At 39.0% G+C, this 23,073-nt stretch overlaps 1 protein-coding gene across 2 annotated transcripts in view; it reads left to right on the top strand.

The window, feature by feature from the left end:
* The window catches only part of PTPN1 (protein tyrosine phosphatase non-receptor type 1), a 99,824-nt gene that overhangs the window by 30,016 nt on the left and 46,735 nt on the right, over positions 1 to 23,073 (top strand). Inside the window, exon 1 of one of the 2 annotated variants that reach the window (XM_089513838.1) lies at positions 9,658 to 9,682. The exons of the other annotated variant lie outside the window; for it this stretch is intronic. Coding sequence (XP_089369964.1) covers positions 9,677 to 9,682 — 6 coding nt within the window. The 5' untranslated portion in view covers positions 9,658 to 9,676. Of the gene's footprint in view, positions 1 to 9,657; positions 9,683 to 23,073 lie in introns of those variants that run through there. 2 annotated transcript variants of the gene reach the window in all.

The following is a 23,073-nucleotide window of genomic DNA, read 5'->3' as shown; positions in this document are numbered from 1 at the left end:
CTTCAAGTACTGGGGTAGGACTGCTTAATCTCTCCTATTGTTCTGCTGCATTCCTTATTGTAATCTGCAGAATAGCTATTGCATATCAGATATCATGGTTTGCAGTCAGAGTGGGTAGAAAAAAGATACAGATAAACCATTTTTTAACACATTTACAGGAAGGCACTTCCTCTTCCCTCATCATTGCAATAGCATGAAATAGGTCACTAACTATCTAAAGCCAACTAAATAGTAGGCATGTTCTAATCCAGGGCTGAAGAAAATCTGACATTTCTAGAAAATAGGAATATATTCTGTGTGTAAAAATTATGCAAAACATTCTAGTGTTGCCAGTGCCTGGGAGAAAATAATGTTTTGAACTTTGATCATTTGACAGAGGTGCTCCTGGTCAGTCCAGAGGCAGATCAGGGGATAGGAATGCAGCTTGTACTGGAGGGTGTTACACCCCCCACTAAAATAGTACACTCATAGCATGGACATACTCTTGGAGTCAGTCTTGAAGCTAATGCATCAGCTGTATGTGTTTTTGGAGATTTCATATGAATACAGTGACATATGCTTGATGACATTCTGTTTAGATTTCTGTAACATACTCTATACTGTAACATACTCTATACTGTAACATAAGAGCCTGTGTGGTGTAATGGTTTGAGTGTTAGACTAGGACTCTGAAGACCAGATGTCAAATCCTGGTTCAGCTGTAGAAACTCACTGGGTGACCTTGGGCAAGTCACACTCTCTCAGCCTCAGAGGATGGCAATGGCAAACCCCTTCTGAAGAAACTTGCCAAGAAAACCTTGTGATAAGACTCACCAGAAGTCAGAAATGACTTGAAGGCATACAACACACACACTCACACACACACACACACACACACACTGTACTGTACATGGAGGCACCTTTAAAAGTTGTTCGGAAACTTAGGCGTGGTACAGAGTGCCAAAAAGAGGCGCTGGGGAGGCGCCTCTCCTTGCTCCGCAGCAGCCCTGTAGCAACCAAATTGTGTGACGCTACTGTGCAGCAAGAAAAGAGTGCGCAGAAGCGGCTCATTTTTTGCAGCGCACTTGTGCCACGCCAAAGCACCAGCGATAGCGCAATGACATGCCAGCAGCACAGCACCGTTTGGACGCTGCACTGCTGCACGTCATCACTGCACACACCATCTGGAAGGTGCTACGCAGCTGTGGCACGCCCATGACGTGCTAGGGTTGCACACATCCTGCCCCCAAGCAACCCTAGCATGTCATGGGTGCACCGCAAAGGGCCCGTCTGTCCTGGGCCATAAGGTCCAAAATGCTGCAACAACACAGCTAAGCAAGGCTAGTTACAGGGAACATAAGACTCCTTTGACCTTCATTGGATACTGGTTCATTTCTGGATACAAAGTGGTGGTTATGACCTGTAAAGCCCTATATGACTTGGGTCTAGATTATTTGAAACATTGTCTCCCACTATGATCCTGCCTGAGTTTTAAGATCTTCAGGGGAAGGCTTTCTTTGGGTCCCACCACTATCACAGACACATTTGGAGAGGATATGGGAGAGTGCCTTGGCGGCTGCTTCCATACTGTGGAACTCCCTTTCATGGGAAACTAGATTGGCCCCCTTTCTGCTCTCTTATGCTGGCAGTTGAAAATCTTTATGTTTACTCAGGTTTCTGAATGTTAATTAGGGTGATATATATTTATCTCAACATTACAGTTAACAGCCTTTTTAAATTGTACTAATTTGTTTTTTTTTAATTTGGTTTGTTTAATTGTGCTTTGACTTTTGTACTATCCATTGTTTTAACTGTATTTTTATTTTAACTCATATTGTGAACCATCTTGAGTCCCATATTAGGACCACTGTGAACTAAGATAATATTTAGAATCTTACCAAGCAACCCAAGATTTATTGTTTTGGGCTGTGTAGAATAAATAATACAAAAAAACAGCTGAAAAGCTTTTATTAAAGAATAGCAATTTTCTTCTCCTCTTCATTTTCTTTCCCTCTTTATTTTTAGGTTGTTGTCATGGTTCTACAGTATTTTATTTTCATGATGGCACATAAAACAGTAAGAGGAGCTTGAAGTGATGACCTGGCAAAGACTGGAGCACTGGAGGATTAACAGTGTGCTTTAATGTATGATAGAAATAATTGAAACAACTACTTTGAGCTTTGTGCTGCATTTGCTTTCAGAGCAAAGAATGTGTATTCACACTGTTTCCACCCCACTGTCTGTTTTAATGCAAAGTAATATTGATGCTCCAAAGCAGAAATGGGATTAGTGCTGCTTTATGTTTAGATCCTAATACAGGATCCATGAAGATTAATCTTTACTGGAAGAATAGATCATTTTTAGGTTCTTCCTCTTGCCAGAAAGAGAACATAAAAGGAAATGCATTATTTCCAGTCTTGATTCCCAGACATCCTTTTATTTGTCACTCTGGATTTCAGCCACAATGGCAAATAATCCTGTTTAACTTTAATGGTCAGAAGAAACTAAGTATACAAACCTACAGCTTTCTTGTTCTTTCCCAAAGTCTTTCTGAAGACCAAAGAAATCTTGGGGAGAAAAGGCTTTTTTAGACTGTTCTGCTCAGTGGAAGGAAACAAGCATATAATCATTCTGACAATAACCATTAACCAAAAGAATTCATACCACAGTAGTCTGATACCTAAAATGATGCATAGTGAATTGCATATTTCTTGCAGTAAAGCTTGATAATAACCAAGCACCCATTCCACTAGAGATAATATCATGAAGTTTTGTCTCTATTGGAGGCTCAGTAAATCCCCTTAAAACAGATAGTACCTGTCTTTGCAGTTACTACCTTGTACATTGTAGCAGTCCAGTTTTGCACTGCTGCCAACATGTGGGAAGCTGAGCATGAAGAATTAATGATATGTACTTCATATTTAGGGCTTACAATTAATCTTAATGTCTCCATAATTTTAGTTTCATACTAAAATGTTTGGACTAGAGAGGACTATGAATCTCTTGCATTGTTTTCTTCCCTAGAGTTGTATCTGTGGATATTTCAGGATGGGGGCCTTAGGTTCACAAATCACTATGGAAAGTTGAGCCCAAGGTCTCTGCCAATCTCTCCTTTGGTATAGGCTGTCCCTGGGAGGGAAGAGAAATACTGTAATTGCAATAGCACCTCTGAGTTGAGTATCAGAAGTTGCAAAACGTTGTAGTTCATTTCACTCATCTTCACATATTTACACGGCAATCCTATTATGAATAACCTTTTCTTAGACAGAACAAATATATATTTGTTAATCTTAACTGTATTCCTAATTTCTCTCAGTCTTGCCAGCACCTTACCTTGCTTGGTGAGGACACAAGAGAGAGCCTTTGCAGTGGCTGCTCCCACTGTTTGGAACACCCACAAGAGGCTAGGCTGGCACCCTTCATGCTCTCCTTTTGCTGGCAGACAAATATTTTCTCTTCAAGCAGGCTTTTAATAGGTTACTGTGCCCAAGGAGGCTTTTATTATTATTATTATTATTATTATTATTATTATTATTATTGTATATGTTTTTAATGGTTTTATATTTTAAGTTACACCGTATTTTCCAGCGTATAAGACGACTGGGCGTATAAGACGACCCCCAACTTTTCCAGTTAAAATATAGAGTTTGGGATATACTCGCTGTATAAGACTACCCCTCTTCCAAATAATTTTTTTTTAAAATCTCAGATTTGATTTCAATATGGTAATTTTAATTCAAATGCTTATGACATGCAGGTACTTAGCAGGAAAACTTGTTGTATACAAAGCCTGCTTGGATTGGACAGCTCTCCCTGTCTCCAAGATTTTCTTCTACCGTACTTGTACTGCGCCGCCCTTGCTTCTTTCATACAGTTGCCACATACAGAGGGGATGCAGCCGCAGCCGTTTTTGAGCTCCCCCCATCATATGCGGCGACCGCAGATTCTCCAGTCTGGCTCAGAAATTTCAGCACCTGCCCTATAAGATGACACCCGGTGTATAAGATGACCCCTGACTTTTGAGAAGATTTTCCTGGGTTAAAAAGTAGTCTTATACGCCAGAAAATACTGTATTATATTAATCTGATGTTTTAAATTGTGTTTTAAGACTGTACTCTTCTTAAAGCATCTTTTGTGAGCTGCCTTGGGTTCAATTTATTAGAAAGGTGGCAAATAAATAAATAAACAAATAAATCACAAAATACATACAGCAACAGACAGGTTTTAGCATGCACTTCTTTGGAACAACATTTTTGTGTAATGAGGTAGTTTGCTTTAAAGAACAACATTGTCTAAAAGAACTATGAATAAACAAGTTGAGAGAATATGTAGAATGCATCTGGTGGCTTTTGTTGTTAGCAGCCCTCAAGTTGACTTAGACTTATGGTGTCCCTGTGGATGACACCTCCAAGTCTCCGTCTCTACTCAGGTCCTCCAGGCCCAGGCCTATATCTTCCTTGATCAACTCTATAAACATCTGACTTCCTCTCTTTCTATTGCCTTCCACCTTTCCTAGCATCATTGTCTTTTCTAATGGTTCATAAACTCTGCTGGCTTACCATGGTACTGATAAGATAATTTGATATTCCTAATATGAAGCAGTTCTTCAACATAGGGTGAGGAATATTGCGCGTTCTAGATGTTTGGCTCTGCAATGCCCATAATCCCTTTCTATTGGGCATGCTTGGTGGAGTTAATGGGAATTGTAGGCCAGAAACTCTAGCAAGCAAAAGTTTCCCTCATCTAGATCTACATGTTTCTGTTCTCACCTTCTTCATAATAGGAATATCAGTTGTAGTATACAGTTACACTAGCAGTAACTACTGCTGATGAAATGCTTGCACTGACAAAGCTTCACCAATGTGAGGAGAAAGTCCGATGAAGTATTGAGAGAAGAGGGAATTTAATATGAATCTCATGTTTGCTCAGGGGTCAATCATGTCTGGTGAGAATGTAAAATTGTTCTTGGCACTGCAGGTTAAAATATTCTCATTATATGTTAATAGAGAAGGTGACATTCTTCCACTGTCACACAATCCAAACATGGTGGGTAGGATTCCAACTAACTCCATAGCCCACCATAGCTCTTTATCTGACATGTATAAACTCCCTCTGAAATACAGTTTATACACATTAATGTGTACAAAATGGGGCGAGAACTCTACTTATGCCTTTAGAGATCCTAACTTATAAACATAGTGATAGTTTTTTTTTTAATTAAAAGGAGTATTTGTGTTGTGTTTGTAAATGGCCAACAGCCAAGGGGGCAAATAAGGAACAAGTGAAAGAACATTCGTCTTCACAGAACCCAGCAGGAGTGGGAATCATGTAGCCTTCCAGATGTCATTTGGCTGTAACTACCAGCATCTGAGCCATTGCCTGAGCTGGCTAGGATTGCTGGCATTAGAAGTCCAAAAACATTTGAAGAACTGTGTGATTACCAGCCTTGTTTTATAGGTACTATATTTTGGAGCAATCACCTCTTGGTAATCTCAACAGCCCTGTTGTAACTGGAGCTGCAAGGACAAGACATCCACAGCAGATAAGCAGTCACGGGAGTAGTCACTGGGAGGAAGCAAATCTTGCTTCAGAGTAATATGTTTGCACATCTTCTGTTTCTTGTATTTCCTGGAGAGAAGTATATACAAAGAGAAGTATATAGAATGTTCATATAGCTATGACCATGCTGTTTTTTAAAAGAAGAAGGAGGGGAAGGAGAAGGAAGAAGAAGAATATGGCAGCACCTTTAAGGCTATTTTTTTATTTTTGCACGAGCTTTTGTGGATATAAACCCACTTCTTTGGGAACAGTACAGAGTGACAATAAATAAAGTCAAATGACTATAGAATGTCTTCCATCTGCCCGATGCACTTAGGATTGATTAACTGTGAGCTAGAGAATGGGAAGTAGTGCATGAGCAAATGTTACAATTCTGTGTACGTTCACATGTCACTAATGAGCGTCCACATTACCACAACTGTGTCCAACTGTTTGGACATAGATCTTGGGATATAGATAGTGGGAGAGTGACTAGCTAAGCCAAGACAGTGGAAGAGGAAGTAACCACTCTCTTTTTCATTTGTGTGTGCCTTCAAGTCACCTGCTGACTTATTAAAACTCATGAATTTCATAGGGTTTCCTTAGGCAAGGAATCCTCACAGGAAGCTTTGCCAGTTCCTTCCTCTGGTATTCATTGGTGGTTTCCCAGCTAAGTACTAACCAGGGCTGACCCTGCTTAGCTTCCAAGTAGGGTTGCCATAATTGTCCACTTTTACCAGGGACAAAATGTGGAACAAATTCAAGACCAAACTGTAGGACAACTGCAGGACAAAACTCAGCCCAAAATGTAGGACATTGAAGAAAAATGGTGGACCTTAAATGTCCTACATTTTGAGCTGAGTTTTGTCCTGCAGTTGCCCTACAGTTTGGTCTTGAATTTGTCCTACATTTTGTCCCTGGTAAAAGTGGACAATTATGGCAGCCCTACTTCCAAGATCAGATAGAATATGGTGTATTTAGGGTATTTAGGCCCTCTTTCTCATTTATCTACCCCAATAAACATTTTGTCACTCTTATTTGTTGTAGCTACAGGCCACTGCTAATGTCTAATTAACAATTTGTAAGCCGCTCTGATAGCCTTGACTGAAGAGCGGGGTATAAGTAAATTATTATTATTATTATTATTATTATTATTATTATTATTATTATTCCTTACAGAATTCCCCCCAGAAGGCCATGTATTCATTCAACATACAATAAAGCAAATATATTTCACAGTGCCTACAGCAGCATTAACTAGATGTAAGCTACTGTTCTCTAGAATTGCCATTATTTTTTTCAAGCAAGGTTCTTCTGTGTTTCCAGGATGCCTAGCAGAAGCAGCATTGCCCATGAAGATGCAGTAAGAAAGACACTTGTCCCATGTTGATCAGCTGTTTCTTTCAAAAGCACAGGTCACCATACATTATTAAGGACTTGGCAGCCCCACCCACTTGAGTTGCTTTCAGAACTTATGCCACAACTGATGCTGCCAGTAAAGCTATGATTAGTAATACTGCATGTCTGTTCTCATGGTGATTAGGCAATTCCAACCACTTGTGGTTCCTTACCTTGGATGATTTCATTATAAGGAAACAAGTTTTGCTACTGGAGCACCAGCATGGGTTGGGGAGGATGTGCCTCTGGAGCCCATTGAGTTCTAATTTTTATTCTTCTTCTATTCTTTCTGATGATAATGGTCTCAGCAGTTGGGGATGGGGACCAATTTTCAACATAGTGGACTGCAGTCTCCAGCAAACTGACAACGAACAACTTACCCAAGCAACTGAGTGGCCCATGAGCTATCAGGGGCTGTCAGGAGTGCACACTGTGGGTCTTTTCAATTCTGGGATCTCTGTGTGTGATGCATGGAATGGAGAAAATGGAGGAAGTGTGTCCTGGACTGAATTCTTGAGATACTGCAAAGCCCTGTCATAGGTATCTCTTTCATCATCTATATACTTTGTGATGCAGAATGTCTGGAATTCTCCCTTACTCATCTAGAACTATCACTCACCATAAGACCCCTAGAAGGTGAGCTTTGTCTTGAGCAGGAGGCATCTTCCCTATGTGGGACTCAAAGCACATATCTTACCACTACAATACTATTGGGCGGTTCTTGGTGCTGTTTCCATTGAGTTTCCTGTTGTAGCTTTCATTTTTTCCTTACCTATGACGCTTCCCTCCCTCTCCTTTAGGGTAGAAAGAAAACTTAGACCTTACTGGTTAGCCTGCCAGAATGTTACAGTACATAAGAATATGAAATCACCTATTTTGGTGTGAGAATATTGGAGCATGTATGCTGCTATTTTTGTGTATAGTCATGAGACATGGAGGAGTAATTTTACCATAACTGTTTGGCTTTTCTATTATCAAAGCTTCTAGAAAGGAGAGGGAAACATGCTTCTGTGCCCCATTCTCTCCTTTCTTTGTATAGTGGGCTCTTGGTATCCACTGGGGTTGGGTTCCAGGACCTCCCGTGAATACCAAAATAAATGGATGCTCAAGTCCCATTAAATACAATGGGATAGTGAAATGACGTCCCTTATACAGAATGGCAATCAAGCTTTGCTTGTTGTAATATGTGTGTGTGTGTGTATTGATTTTTTTAATCCGTAGATGCTTGAATTTGTGGATTAAAAAAATCCATGGATAAGGAGGGCCAGCTATATAAGATTTTGATGTATAAGCCTCATGCTTGCCACCACACTTTTGGTCTCACCCTTGGAAGTGGATGAGAGCATACCACCAGCCTCAAGAGGTCTGGAAATAAAAGTCTTAGTACTGCCAGGAGACCTGGCTCACCATAGGTGTGAAAAATTCCATCTTCCATTGGCCAAAGGACATGTAAGTGTTTCTGTTGAACACCAATAATTTTTCTTTTACATCATTCCCTGCCTCATCATGATAACCCTTAAACCTGTTTTGGTGTGGTGGCCTGATCCACACCAACACTCTCCTCATTCCACCCAGTTGGACAGAAGTCCTTTTGCTGAGTATTCTTAGTGTACAGTTTCTGTGGTTTCTGAATATTGTGTCTTGGTAACCTTCTCCTAAGGACCTCTGAAGTTGCCTATTTCTGAGAATTAGCACTCAGCAAATATGTATTAGAGTAATATCACTGTGGTAGAATTATTGTAACTATCTGTTGACTGATGCCAGCACCACTGCTTAATGATGAGGTGCAAGCGAGCTTTTTGTCGCTTAGTAGTGTCATGATTAGGAACTGGCAGGGTTTCTGGGAACATTGTGGGAGTGTCTGTTGGTTCTGATACACTAGCTATTATTCTGATTCCTATCATGTTGACTGTGCTCCTGGTTACCATGTGCAGCCATGTTACATGAGTTTTTAGTTGTAATATTCCAATGCTAGAGGCTCCATTCGCCATTCGTATAGTCCTTCAACTAACATTATAGTGAATTCTCCAATACTCAACAGCTGAGCTGCTAAAGCCTTGAATCAGTATCGGTGTCTTGAGGTTTTACCTCAGTTGGCTTCAGAGACTTTTCTCTGCTTCTCTTCTAAACAGGATTTTCAATTTTCTTTTTGGCTCTGTTTCTCCCTCTCCCTCATTTCTCTGTGAACTGGTGTCTAAGAATGGATATCATAACATGTCGTTCTTCCACCCAGTTATTGCATATTTGTGTGCATTTTGAAACTTTCACATTGACTCTCTCAAAGTACCAAAGATGTGAATGGGGTTGGGGAATAGAATCAGTTTACAAAATGTGCTCTTTCCCAGGCACTGGGCTGGCAGATCATCAAACAAGGTAAAGACTAAGGGCCCCTTGCTGCATTTTAGTCTTGTTCTTCTACTACTTGCTCACACCTCTTTGAGGACACTTGGCTCATGTTTGCAAATCCCTGTTCCGAATCATTCACAAATTGTTTATATACTTCCTCTGTTTCCACTGGCTCTAGCCCACTCACTGCATTCCTCAGGTTTTGACCTTGCATCTTGTTCTCATGACTTCCAGCTGTGGCTTGTACTATATGCTACTAACTGGATTTCTCAGTCTCAGAAGCCTCATTGTACAGCCCCCATTACAATGTATTTGTCCTGTCCAGGTTTCAGTGCATATGCTGGGGTAGGGAGGAGGAATACAGATCTGTTGCTAGAATGGAGGAAACCTGATGAAGTGTCCTTCTCTAGAAGCCATGATAGTAAGTATAAATTTCACACTGAGCACAAGGAAAAAGTAGCCTCAAGTGGCTGCAAAGAATGGGGAAAATTGCTGGGTGGTTGCAACATAGAATTTGAGAGGCAATCAAGAAGCATGTTGGTATGGATCTTCTAGAAAAGAGGTTAGCAGGAAAACAGGGAAATTAGGAGAAAGACTTGCTTCTTTACAAAATGGGCTAGAAAAGAGGCAGGGACATCACTTAATTTCTTGGAAAGAAAAGAAGAGCTATTGGATCTTAGGTAGTTGTACATTGCAGTCATGTCACATAAGCTTTTATACTTAGTATGCACATCTTTAAATGTTCCAGGACTCAGTATTAGTACTGAAGTACAGATTCATACTGAGTCCCAAGTATGTGCTAACACAGTGGCCTATAGAGATCATAATTTTCTCCATGGTTTGTTCTGTGTTGGATTTGTATGGAAATGAAATGTGTGCATGTGAGAAGCATGAATCAAAGGAAAACATTTCTTAATGAGGGGATATAAATTTTTGGCTTGGGCATTCTGACACAGGGGAAATTCTGGAGCTGTGGATTGAGGAAAGCCAAAGAGATGGTCAGGAGCCTGGAGCTGAAATTTTGTATAATGTTCTGAACTTCGTTACACAATCTCGCCAGTGTTGGTTTCAAAGTTTCCCCTCTTGCAATTCTTCCTCTCACTTCTTCTAATTTAATTTAAATGAGTGTTTATATGCCACCCTTGTAGTGCTTATTTAGAATGGCTTATATAATTATGTGTCCAGTTCTGGGCACCACAATTCAAAAAGGACATTGAGAAACTGGAGCGTGTCCAGAGGAGGGCGACTAAAATGGTGAAAGGTCTGGAAACCTTGCCCTATGAGGAACGACTCAGGGAGCTGGGGATGTTTAGCCTGGAGAAGAGAAGGTTAAGAGGTGATATGATAGCCCTGTTTAAATATTTGAAAGGATGTCATATTGAGGAGGGAGCAAGCTTGTTTTCTGCTGCTCCAGAGAACAGGACCCGGAACAATGGATGCAAACTACAGGAAAAGAGATTCCACCTCAACATTAGGAAGAACTTCCTGACAGTAAGGGCTTTTTCGACAGTGGAACACACTACCTTGGAGTGTAGTGGAGTCTCCTTCCTTGGAGGTCTTTAAGCAGAGGCTAGATGGCCATCTGCTGGGGATGCTTTGATTTGGATTTCCTGCATGGCAGGGGGTTGGACTGGATGGCCCGTGCGGTCTCTTCCAACTCTATGATTATATGTTTAACCTGGTTTAAAATACTGTATTTCAGAATATAATGTGGATCCCCCCCCCCACATAAAAGTTATAGTATGACTTAAAAGAGAGAGATTCAACTAATAATGAAGATCCTTGATAGACAGCTATCTGCTTGATACAACAACAGTTTGCTGGAATTAAAATCAAACACTCAGCAACAGTTCTATAACCATCTAGCAGAACCTCACGAGTTTGTGTCTAAGCTATGGCAAAGAATCACATATTTTGGGTAAGACCACTGAGAAGGCCTTTATTCTTTCCATCAGCCAAGCCTCCTTCAGACATCTCTTACCCTATTTGGATGTGTAAGACCATTGGACTTCGCTGTCTTAATTGTGATTTCTTCAGTGATGTATTGTAAATCTGTTGCCTGTGTATGGTGCCAATTCTAGTCACAGTCCCTAAATGCATACAATTGTCCAGACACTAGAGATGTGTCATTGGCAAAATTCTGAAAGTGTTCTTTAAAAAGCTATTGTTTTTGTATAGCTTTTACTTGAGTGGGATAACTGTGAATCTTGGCTATTATGTGGTTAAAACACAGTTGCTACTTGTTGATTAAAAGCCAAGCATATTTTCTAGGAGAGAGGTGAAAGCGCACAGAAGCAAGTTTTGTTTGCTGAACGCCTAGCAACTATTTCAGTATAAAAGTGTTAGCTTTTTGCTGAGTCTTGAAAAACAGTGACTTACAAAGTTTCCCATATCCTTACTTTGTCTGATTTCAAGGTTCTGTACCTAAAAAGAGCAAATGTGGGGATTGGAAGACCAAATAAGCATTCTAGACTTCACAGATATGAATGCCCCAAGACATTTTTTAATTTTGTTTTCTCTTTGTTGCCTGACATTTGAGGATATGGGTATACATCTGCCACTTGTTAAAAAAGCACTGAAGCCGTTCAGTAAAGCACTGGTGGAAACATTAATCTTTTCAAATGCTCTTCTTGGCCTGTGACTGTGGTTACAAAATGAAGAAGGAATACACTTTCAATTGGGAAAGTTTTGAACTTATATACCAAGAGTGTCTCCAACATCCAACTGAAATTGGGGGAGTGAAACTGTATTCCTAACAATCCTGCTTGGCTTGATATTTCCCCCCCCCCCCCCACCTCAGCTTTCTGTTGTGGCTTTGGCAGTCTCTTGTGGCCGGATCACAGGAGGCTTCAACTATTCACTTTTTTTTTAGCTTGAGGGAGGGGGCATTTTTATAGCTCTGGCAACAGACTTTAGAATCCAAATTCTTTCTTTTTTCCTGTAATGCTTAATTTTAGGATGATACTCTTAAGGGTGCTACATATGGCAGAAGTGGACAACATAGGCTGTCCAAAGCATTTTCACAACCACTGTGTGCTGGTGGGTACAGCTTCTTTTCCTTGTGGCTGCTGGCAGAAATTTGGGGAGACAATGCCTAAACCACTTAGGATTTGAAACAAAGCAGTACTGGCCTCAGAGCACAATTTGAAATGACTGCTAACTGAAAAGCTGAAAATATGTAACTTCCGAAGAAAATAATATTGTATGGTAAACCTGTTATATCCAACAGAGTTAGTTTTATGCCTTGTAATAAATTACATTTTACAATGATAATTACCAAATTCTGTGGCTGCAATTTCAGTTTCTAGGTGCCACATAAGATTATTTTTGTTGCATATTAATGACAAAACATCTAAATGTACCTGTTTGCTGTTAAATAAGGTTGTTTCATGGCCTGTAGCCCAGCTCTTAGGTTAGTACACTGGGCCCTTCCCTTACATGGGGGATCCGTTCTGCCCCACCCCTGCCATGTCAGGGAAATACCACATATGGTAGAGCCCCATTAAAAACAATAGGGCTCATGTCTGCGATGTAGTGTGGCATGCACACCACAGGCATGCACACAATTGCTTCTTCCCATGTGACTTTTGTATTTTGAAATCTGCATATGCTGTGCCCATGTATGACACACGTGCCCTATATATCCTGCTTTCTTACTCCGAGCCAACCTCTAAGCTTGTTAATTCTAATTATTTGCAGCTCACTTTTTCTCGGAAGCTGATTATTCTTTGATTAATGGGACCACCTGAATAATCTGAAAAATCAAAACATCCCAGATCTTGTGGTGCCTTAAATACTAACCAGTTTCATTTGTTATACATTCTTATGGACTGCAGCCCACCTTATCAAATGCATTACTCATTTGGTAAGGTGGGATTCAGTCTGTAAAATTTATGCCAAGTAGAATACGTTAGTCAGGCAACTTTATGCCAGTCATCATGTTGTTGTTGTTATTTGGCAATAGGCAAACATTACTGTCTCTTTGGAAATATTATGAAAAAGAACTGAGGAGACCAGATCACTTTTCCAGGTGTAGCTTATGAAGAAAACACTACACTGTATATAAGTATGTTCAGAATTGTTAATGAAAAGGATTAATCTGGGCTTGAAGTAAAGTTGCAGAGCATTCGTGTATAAGCAGTTGCTGCTATAATAAGGAAATGAAGAAATGCTCTTCTAATTATACCTTAATGAAACATGATATCTCAAGTGCCACATCTTTGCAAGTAAAGAAGAGAACTTCATAAAATAATTGCACATGCATGCAATTCTTATCAACTGTACCACATTTATCTCTATTCTGCATGTAATTATAGATTGTCATGTATATTTACTACATGATATAGTTGTTTGAGCTTTGGATTATGGCTCCGGAAACTCAGGGTTCAAATTTCCACTCAGCCATGGAAACCCTTTGAGTGACCTTAGGTCACACTCTCTCAGTCTCAGAGGGTGGCAAAGGCAAACCCTCTTTGCACATATCTTGCCAAGAAAACCCTGTGATAGGTTCACCTCATGGTCACCAGAAGTCAGAGACAACTTGAAGGCACACAACAACAAAGAAGGAGGAACTTCTGAAAATTGACCTCTCTAGAGGGCAGCTCTCCAGATTGTTTGGGGGTTACTTTTGGACAGTTGTAAATCCGCTCCATGTTATAGTCCATGCTGTAAAAGAGCTGTCCAAGGTGCTGAGCCTTCTAAAGGGGTTCACCAATGTTCTATTTTGTCGTTAGATTTTGTACCATGGGTAGCTTCAGATTAAGCCCCCAAATTCACTGTCCCACTGACTTGGAAGGCATCCTCACAATACAGTACAGTCTCTCTCTCTCTCTTTTTTTTTCTTTTTCTTTATTTACCTGAAAGAACACATCTCTAGGAATCTCTAAGTCCTCTAGTGTAACTTTTGCCAACATCTGCTGGGTGTTGACCATGGAATTGCTTTCGAGGACCTACAAATGCATAGAAATGTATCCTCTCTAGTAAGGCCTAGGTCCTGCAGAGTGGCTTCATGGTCAATTTCCCCCAGAAGTTGACCATAGAGTCATACTGGAAGACCTAGTGATAACTACAGAGGCTTTATTCATCAAATCCATGACTAATCAAATCTGCAAAAGTCAAAGCTGCAAATGTGGCAGGCCAACTATATTGCGGCAGCTTAAAAGTTTTCTTGCAATATAACTTAAATGTTGCTGATAGGGTTGACTCTACTTAATTGCATAAACCTGATCAGATAGACTGTGGTATTTAAATGTTTATGCCGTAATTCTGCTCAATAAATTGAGCTTTTCAGATGCTTAAAGATGTTTAGTTGTGTTTACTACAACAGATAAACACTAACTGTCAGTCTGGAAGTTGTGATATTGACAGCATGAACCTTTGTATGTCTTCCCAGAAACAAGGCATAAAATAGCAGTGCACAGCCCACCCTCTCACCATATTTCCCCATCAGAGCTCAATAGGCTTGCTGCTTCTGTGCCACTCATTACAATGCAGAAGCAATTGTACAAGGGGAGGAGGGCACAGGACAGGGAGCTATACCTGCTTCTTCTCCCTGCCCTGATGATCTTAAAGCAGCCGGGTTTGCTGATTCCACACTGGTAGCTGCAGAAGCAAAAATCCGGATCAGAGCCATGGATGGTGGGTTTTCATTTTCCACTCCCCAAGTATTTCCGAAGCAATTTCCTCCTGCCTCCCCTCCTTGATGAGGATTGCTGAGATAGGTCATAAGGTCATTATTAAGCTTCAGTGTGTGCCTCCATGTGTGTGTATGCATTGGGCCTCCTGCTGACACCAGATGCTATCCTAGGTGGTGAACAGGTTTTGCCTCTCTAGTGTACAAAACAGAGTTGTGATTTCTTGTGTTAATTATTTGACTCGTTTGTATGAAATCAGTTGAAGACTTCCTTCTTGTTTCTTTTGTGAATCTTGATTTTTTTAGAAGGTAAAACTTCCAAATGTAATAGGGCATAGCTAACTCATTTATTTATTTATTTATTTATGGAAAAGAAAAATTGTTTTTGCAACATCATTTTGCCAAAGGTTTCTCGGGCACATGCTTTTTCTGGCTTATTAATACACAGTACTGTAATTAAAATAGAGCTAATGTGGTGTGGTGCTTTGAGTCTTGGATTGTGATTCTGGAGGCCAGTGTTTGAATCTCTCCCAGCCATGGAAACTCACTAAGTAACCTTGGGTGAGTCACATTCTCAACCTCAGAAAATATGGATATAATGGAATTTCCTTACCTTACAGGATGCCAACAAAATGATGTCTGTTTTGACTATTCTGAAGCATTATATGTAGAAAGTATTACAGTGGTCCCTTCCCTTACATGGGGGATCTGTTCTGGACTCCCTGCATAAGGAAAATTTCACGGATGCTCAAACCCAATTAAAGATAATGGGGCTTGTGCCCATGGCGGCACACGCTGTGGGGGCACATGCCATTGCTTTCCTGGTGCGTAGTGCCAGTTCTTCCAGCGCAGCTTCCAGCATGTGCTGCAAGCCATGTAAGGCGTGCCCATGTATGACGTGGGCACACTGGACTAGTAACAGTAAGTACTCAATGTTCATAGCATATGAATGTTACTTAAAACTATATACATGTAAGCCTATAATAGCTTTAAACATAATAGGTGGATATTGCAAAAAAAAGTTTATGATTTTGCTGTACGTGATTAAGATTTACTTCTGCCAATAATGTACAATGTGAAGAAGTCTAAAAGCTGAGGGTTTTTCCTCATCCTGTATGCAAATAACGATGAGCCTGAAGCTTCTCTGTAGCATAAGTATACTATATTTGTGCAGATGTTTGTGGGTTAAACCCCTTAATAGAGTCTGACGAGTGCTTCCTGTTTGTAATCATTCAGTGGGAAGGACTCCGAGTTTGGGAAGTGTGTGGGTTACAGTTTATATTACATGTGCACAGCTAATAACTGAAGTGTATTGTTCTAGCCAGATACTGTTAGATATGTATTAGCATTTTAAGGTCACATAAGACCTGTAGTGTGTCGTTATGAAATAATCATGTTGAGTTTGTTGCAGTTGTACAGATAAATTACAAAAATATTGCTAGGCCACCCAGACTTTGTAGTTGTGTTATGCATGGGTTGATGGTTTATAGCAGTGTACTGTTATTGTTCTTAAAATAGATGGCTTGGCAACAAGTATATTAATTTGATGTGAACAGAAACTACAGTCTTTGGAGATTCAAGATTTATAGTAAAAATGTGCAAAAGAAATGCAATTTCTTCTATTTACTGAAGTGCTAAAAAGGGCTGGATACCCTAACCAAGCTTGTAGGGAAGCAAGTACCCAACAAGCAAAGAAATTGCTTCTGAAGACTTGTCTGAGATGTGCTTACTTATGGAACAGTAAGTAGATTAACTCTTATAGCTAATTTCTTTTTGTCTAAGGCCTGCAGGCCTATGTTCTACCTTGTTGTCCAACTGATTTATTATGGGATTCTAGCAAAAAACCAAAGTAATTGATGTAAGCTTCAGGCCTGCCTAGCACTTCATCCAAAACCAGCTCATGCACTTCCTTCTGCCCAGCTGCATGAAATCAAAAGCTTTTCCTTCTGTCTTCAACTAACTGTGACTTTAGATGTGAAACTGTAATTATTATTAACTGTGGATTATTTTTAGGGAAATTAGCCAGGATTAGAAACATGGTTATGAAGCACTTTTTGCCACCTAAACTAAAATGAAAACCTAAGCACATTTCCTTTGGGTTTTGACATTAAATTATGGAACTAATGTTCCCAACCTTCTTTTTGCAATCATTCTGAAAAGGGCACAGGGTGCCTGAACAGAAAGCTTGCTCAGGCAAAAGCATTTAAAATAGAAAAGAACCATTACAAATCTTAAAAGACCAAAAATGGAAGACTTTGGATGGTTTTCAAATGAACCTTGTCTCTGTAAAGCTTTTCTGCAAAACCAGCATGGTGGAGGATTCTGGGACTTTGAGCTCTGATTCTTTTCATATCAGAAATCGTTCTGCAATTCACAGGTGGAATATTCTTCAGAACTGTGATAATAAAAACTCAAAAATGCTGGCCAGGTCCACACAGAAAAAGAAAATGGTAGGTATGATAAATATAGTGAAGGATAGATCTGGGACAATGTGTAGATTGATGAAAGAAAAAATAAAGACTTTTGAAGAATTTTATAAAGATCTATATCAAGCAGGAAAAAACCCATTAGATAAAATAAAAAACTATGTAGAAGAAAATTGGGGACAAACAATAAAGGAGGAAGATAAAGAACTACTGGAACAACCCATTGAAAAGGCAGAAATAATGGAGGTAATTAGAAAATTACAAAATGGGAAAATTCCAGGAATGGACAGTTTGGGACCTGAATATTATAAAGTGTTTGAAAAGATATTAATTCCAAAGTTAGAATTATATAATGGAATAATAAATGGAGAGAAAATTCCAGCATCATGGTATCAATCATTAGTAATATTAATACCCAAAACAGATAAAGTTTTAACTGACCCAGGGTCATATAGACCTATATCATTAATAAATCAGGATGCAAGGATATTAATGGCAATAATAGCAAATAGAATGAATAAATGTATGTACAAATATATAGGAAAAGATCAATGTGGATTTGTGAAAGGAAGACAGTTCTGAGTAAAATACATGTAATTGGGGGGGTATTAAAAGCAGAAATTTTGGCATTAGATATATTTAAAGCTTTTGACTGTGTGGAATGGCCAACATTAAAAATAATTATGAAAAAGTTTGAAATGGGAGAAAAAATAAGGGGATTAATAGATCAATTATATTATAATAATTCAATAAAAGTAATAGTTACTGATGGAATTACAAAGGAAATAAAAGTAATGAGAGGTACAAGACAAGGATGCCCACTTTCACCAATATTATTCTCAGTGGTTATAGAAATGCTAGCAAATGTTATAAGGACAATTTTTTTAGAAGGAATAGGATTGGAAAAAAACCATAAAATCAGTTTATTTGCTAACAACACGTTATTAACTATTAAAGATTTAAAGGACAAAATAGGAAAAATTAAAAGAACATTTGAATCTATTTGGAGAGATAACAGGTCTTCAAATTAACTGGAATAAATCAGAAATGATATTTAATTATACAAAAAAAGAAGAATTGGAATTTATAAAACAAAAAGAGTTAGGGATAAGAATAAAAAGTAATATAAAGTACTTAGGAATTAATATAGTGAAAGACTTAAAAGAAATGGAAGGGAAAAATTTAATAGTATTACGGAAAGAATTTGAAAAAAATTAGTAGAATATAAGAAAATTCAATTATCATGGTTTGGAAGAATAGCGTTAGTTAAAATGAAAATTTTACCAAAATTAAATTTTTTATTCAGAATGATGCCACTAAAAATATCAGACGTAAAATTAAGTAAATGGCAACAGTTACTAAATGTATATTGTAATTGAGGAAAAAGAAATAGATTAAATAAATAATTTTGGTATAAATCCCAGAAAAAGGGAGGGTTAGGCCTCCCTAATATAAAGGGCTATTATGAAGCCAACCACTTAAGATATGTAATAGAAGGCATGTTGGATGTATCAGATTAGGATTGGTTAGAAATGAGAAAAAAAGAAATAGATATGAAAATAGAGGGGGGAAATTAAGAATTTAGTAGGAAAGAAATTAAAGAAATTGAAAACCCATTTATGAAAAATATATTAGAAATATGGAATAAATATAAAAAGATTAATGAATGAAAATTCAGTGGTAACACCAATAATAATGGAAAAATCATTTCCAAAAAATTTAAGAGATTTATTAGATAAGGAATGAAAGGAAAGGAAAATAGATAAAATAGAAAATTGGATGGAGCTAAAAATAGGAAAAGAAAATATAAAATAAAAAGGTAGGGGGATAAATATGTCCTGGTTACATTTTATGCAAATATCACAGTGGTTTAAAAAATGGAAAAAAAAAAATATAGAAAGGGGAAAATATTTCAGAGTTTGTTCTTTTCAGCTTGTTTATTAAGAAGCCTGCAAATCTTGACAAGTTTCTCAAGAATGAACTAAAATGCAATGCTTCTTTATTTTCATTGACTAGAAAATGTTAAGTGATTCAATGCATATATTAAGTTAGAAAAAGGTAAATGTGGAGATATGACATTTGAATGAAGAAGTATTGATTTAGTAGATTCAAGAAACAAAAGGTCTAGGAAATTTGTTTTGTTTTTTCTAGGTACAATTTTTATTTGATGTTTTGTTGATTTTATTACACAATTTCAACAAATAATCCAGAAAGGAAAAGAAATGAAAGAAAATGAAAATATGGAAGGAATAACTAGTAAAATTTATAAAATACTAATGGAGAATAAGAGGAAAAAATTAAACCAAATTATTTTAAAAGAAATATGGGAAGATGAATTAGGATGTAAAATTTGTGATAATCAATGGAATAAAATTTGGGAACAAAGACATTTGAAAAGTTGATCAGTGCAAATTAAGGAAAATTATTATAAATTGATTTGGAAATGGTATTTGACACCAGTGAGATTATATTATATAAACAAAGATCATTCAAACTATTATTGGAGAGGTTGCCAGGAAGTAGGATCATATATAAATATGGTGGCAATGTAAATATGTACAAAGTTTTTGGAAAATAGAAGAAAAAAACCTTGTAGCAAATTTGTTTACTGCTGCAAGATTAATCATAGCAAGAAATTGGAAAACAAATAAATGTGAAATTGGAGCACTGGTATAAAGAAGTTTGGAAATTAGTGAGTAATGACTAATTTACATGTAAATTCAAGTAAAAATAGGATTATGGAAAAGAAATGAGTTGAATGAAATATGGAAAAAAATTATTGAAAATGTACTAAGAAAAGAAGATGGGAAATTACCTCCACAGGTGGAGTTAAAATTTTGGATGGAGTATAAAGGAGTGGCTCCAAGGGTGGGGTGCACTGAGGTGATATTTAGTTCATTTAAAAAAAATGAATGAGATGCAAAAGTACATGTATGTATGGAAAGAATACTAAAATTTGTTTTGTAAAATTTCAAAAATATTAATTTAAAAAACGAACTGTGATAAGTGAAAGAGTTCCTTCCAGCCCTGTTTCCCTTATTCTGTGTCCTGTTGGCACCTGTGATAACCACACAAGGCATTAGTGCTCCCCACAACTTTCTGTTTTCTGCAAGAACAGCAGCAACAAGGGACCTTTGTTCCAGTTCTGTGAAGAAAGCATTTTGTTCTGCTTTTTTGTCATTTCATTCTTTCAGGTTGCCTTAATTAATGAGCTTACTGCCTGACTGGGAATAATGAATGGATTATCGGTGAGTTATCCTGGTACAAGAGAGGCCAAAAAGCTCCCCACTCTTGAATGGCTCACAGGACTGGCTTAAAAGAGCTTTGCTGCAAGTATAAGGCAGCATTCCCAGAAGAAGGATTTTTTCTGCATCCTCTGCCATATATATCTGTAGAGCTAGCACGGTCTAGTGGTTTGAGCATTAGATGATGACTCTGGAGAACAGAGTTTGAATTGCTGTTTGGCCATGAAGCCCCCTGGGGGACCCTGGGCAAGTCACACTCTCTGAGCTTCAGAGAATGGCAATGGCAAAGCCCTTCTGAACAAAACTTGCCAAGAAAACTCCATGATAAGTTCATCTTAAGATCACCATAAATTGGAAATGACTTGAAGGCACACAATAACAACAACAAAGAGTAACACAGGATCCTTTTCCATAACAATCAGAGCCTGCAAAAAAACCACCAGTGTCGTTAACCCAGTGTCCATTACATTATGAGTAACATTGTTTTCCCTTTTGATATTTGCAAAAGCATAAGATGATTATAAATCATTGGGAAACTTCAGTACATTAAGGTGGGTTACAGACTGCCACTTACGACGTGCTCCGTGCGTGCTAGGGTTAGGAAGGGGCATGCTAGGGTTAGGAAGAGTCGCCCCTTCCTAACCGGCCCGGGCCCCAACACGCGCAGAGCGCGTCGTAAATGGCGGCGCCCATCCACATGGGCACCACCATTTTGACGTCTTGGACGCATAGCGTCCAGACGTGTCGCGGCGGAAGTGACTCCGCGAGGGTCGCTTTGCCCCTCGCGGCACCACTTCTGCGTTTTGAAAAGGAGCGCCATTTCGACGCTCCTTTTTCGCTGCGCCAGGAAGCCTCGCGGTCTGGCTGCTGGGGCTTCCCTCTGCAGCGAATGGCGGTGGTGGGAGAACGGCCGCTTGAGGGTGGTCTGTAACCCGCCTAACACTTCCAACTTTTCAGTGGAGGGAGGTACTTGATTCTCTGCCCTACCCATTTCCCTCCTTCCCAATCAAAGTGGGTTTCGTGGCCAAACAGCAAGAGACAGAAAAATGCACATACAAGCAATTGGCCTTTGTTTTCTATTAACGGAAAGTACATCAGAATCTAAGCCCCTGGTTGGAATGGCCCCTGCAGCAATAGTAAAGCATGAGGAAGGTCTGATTCCTTAACCAACTGAGAATTATGGCTGAGTGGGATGCATTAGCATAGCAGAAAGTGAGCCCCATGCTGGTGTTCACTTCCTTTGGCAAAGGAGATGTGTAGGATGATATTTGCATTGCTCCATCTGTTTTAACAACTCTGTTCCTATGTCAATTGGGGTCAGATAATTTAAAATGGCAGATTAGTATCCTTTATGGCAGGGGTGTTTAAAATGTGGCCAGTGGCTGGATGTGACTCGCCTCCAAGTATCCCCATTTTGATGTATTATATTGTTTTAAAAGCCCCATGCTACCTAGTGCACGAGGGGGCAATTTCACTTGCCTAGCACTGGGTCATCCAACACGTGCTCATGCACATCCTGATTGGATGTGATTAGACTTCTGTAATGCGCTCTACATGGGTCTACCCTTGTGCCAAGTTCAGAAACTTCAACTTGTACAAAATATGGCAGCCAGGTTAATTACAGGTACTCGTCGTACCGATCACATAACACCGGTTTTGAAATCCCTTCACTGGCTGCCAATTAGTTTCTGGGCAAGGTACAAGGTGTTGGTGATTACCTTCAAAGCCCTACATGGCTTGGGTCCAGAATACTTAAGAGATCGCCTACTTCCATACTGTCCGTCCCGCACTCTAAGGTCCTCGGGGAAGAATCTACTTCAGCCAATAAAATCTAGGCTAACTTCAGTCACCCAGTGGGCCTTTTCCATCGCAGCTCCGAAGCTATGGAATGACCTGCCGAAGGAGATCCGTGACATTTCTACTCTTACAGCCTTTAAGAAGGCTCTTAAGACGGATCTCTTCCGGCAGGCCTTCCCTACCTAGTTCTACTCCCCATTTACTGTGACTTATGTCACTCTGTCCACCAATTCTTCTCTTAAATTTAATGAGAAGAATTAAATTAAAATTAATTAAAATAAAATCCTTGCCTCAAGAAGAAGAGCCCTCCCTCCAGACCTGGGAGGGAAAGAAAAAGAGAGGCCCAACTTCCATCAGGCCTAGCTGTGAATGTACTCACTTTGCTCTCTTTAATTTTATTGTATTTTTTTTATTTATTGTATTTTATTTTATTATCTTTATTTTTACTGTTGTAACCCGCCTGGATTCCTTGTGATTGGGCGGGCTATAAATAAATCATCATCATCATCATCATCATTATTATTATTATTATTATTATTATTATTATTATCCTTCAGCCCAGCTGCATGAGATCAAAAGCTTTTCCTCTACATTCAAATGATGGGGGGTTGGGGGTGGAGAGGGACAAAACCATAAAAAAATTACACATTGCATTTTTTCCTCAAAAACACAACTTTTTAAAATTGTGGGGCAGGGGTTGGACCAAGGGGGC

Source organism: Sceloporus occidentalis, unplaced genomic scaffold, assembly GCF_023333645.1.
Source record: "Sceloporus occidentalis isolate IW3139 unplaced genomic scaffold, rSceOcc1.0.p SCAF_3, whole genome shotgun sequence".
NCBI classification, from domain to species: domain Eukaryota; kingdom Metazoa; phylum Chordata; class Lepidosauria; order Squamata; family Phrynosomatidae; genus Sceloporus; species Sceloporus occidentalis.
This window is presented reverse-complemented; position numbering and strand designations above follow the sequence as displayed.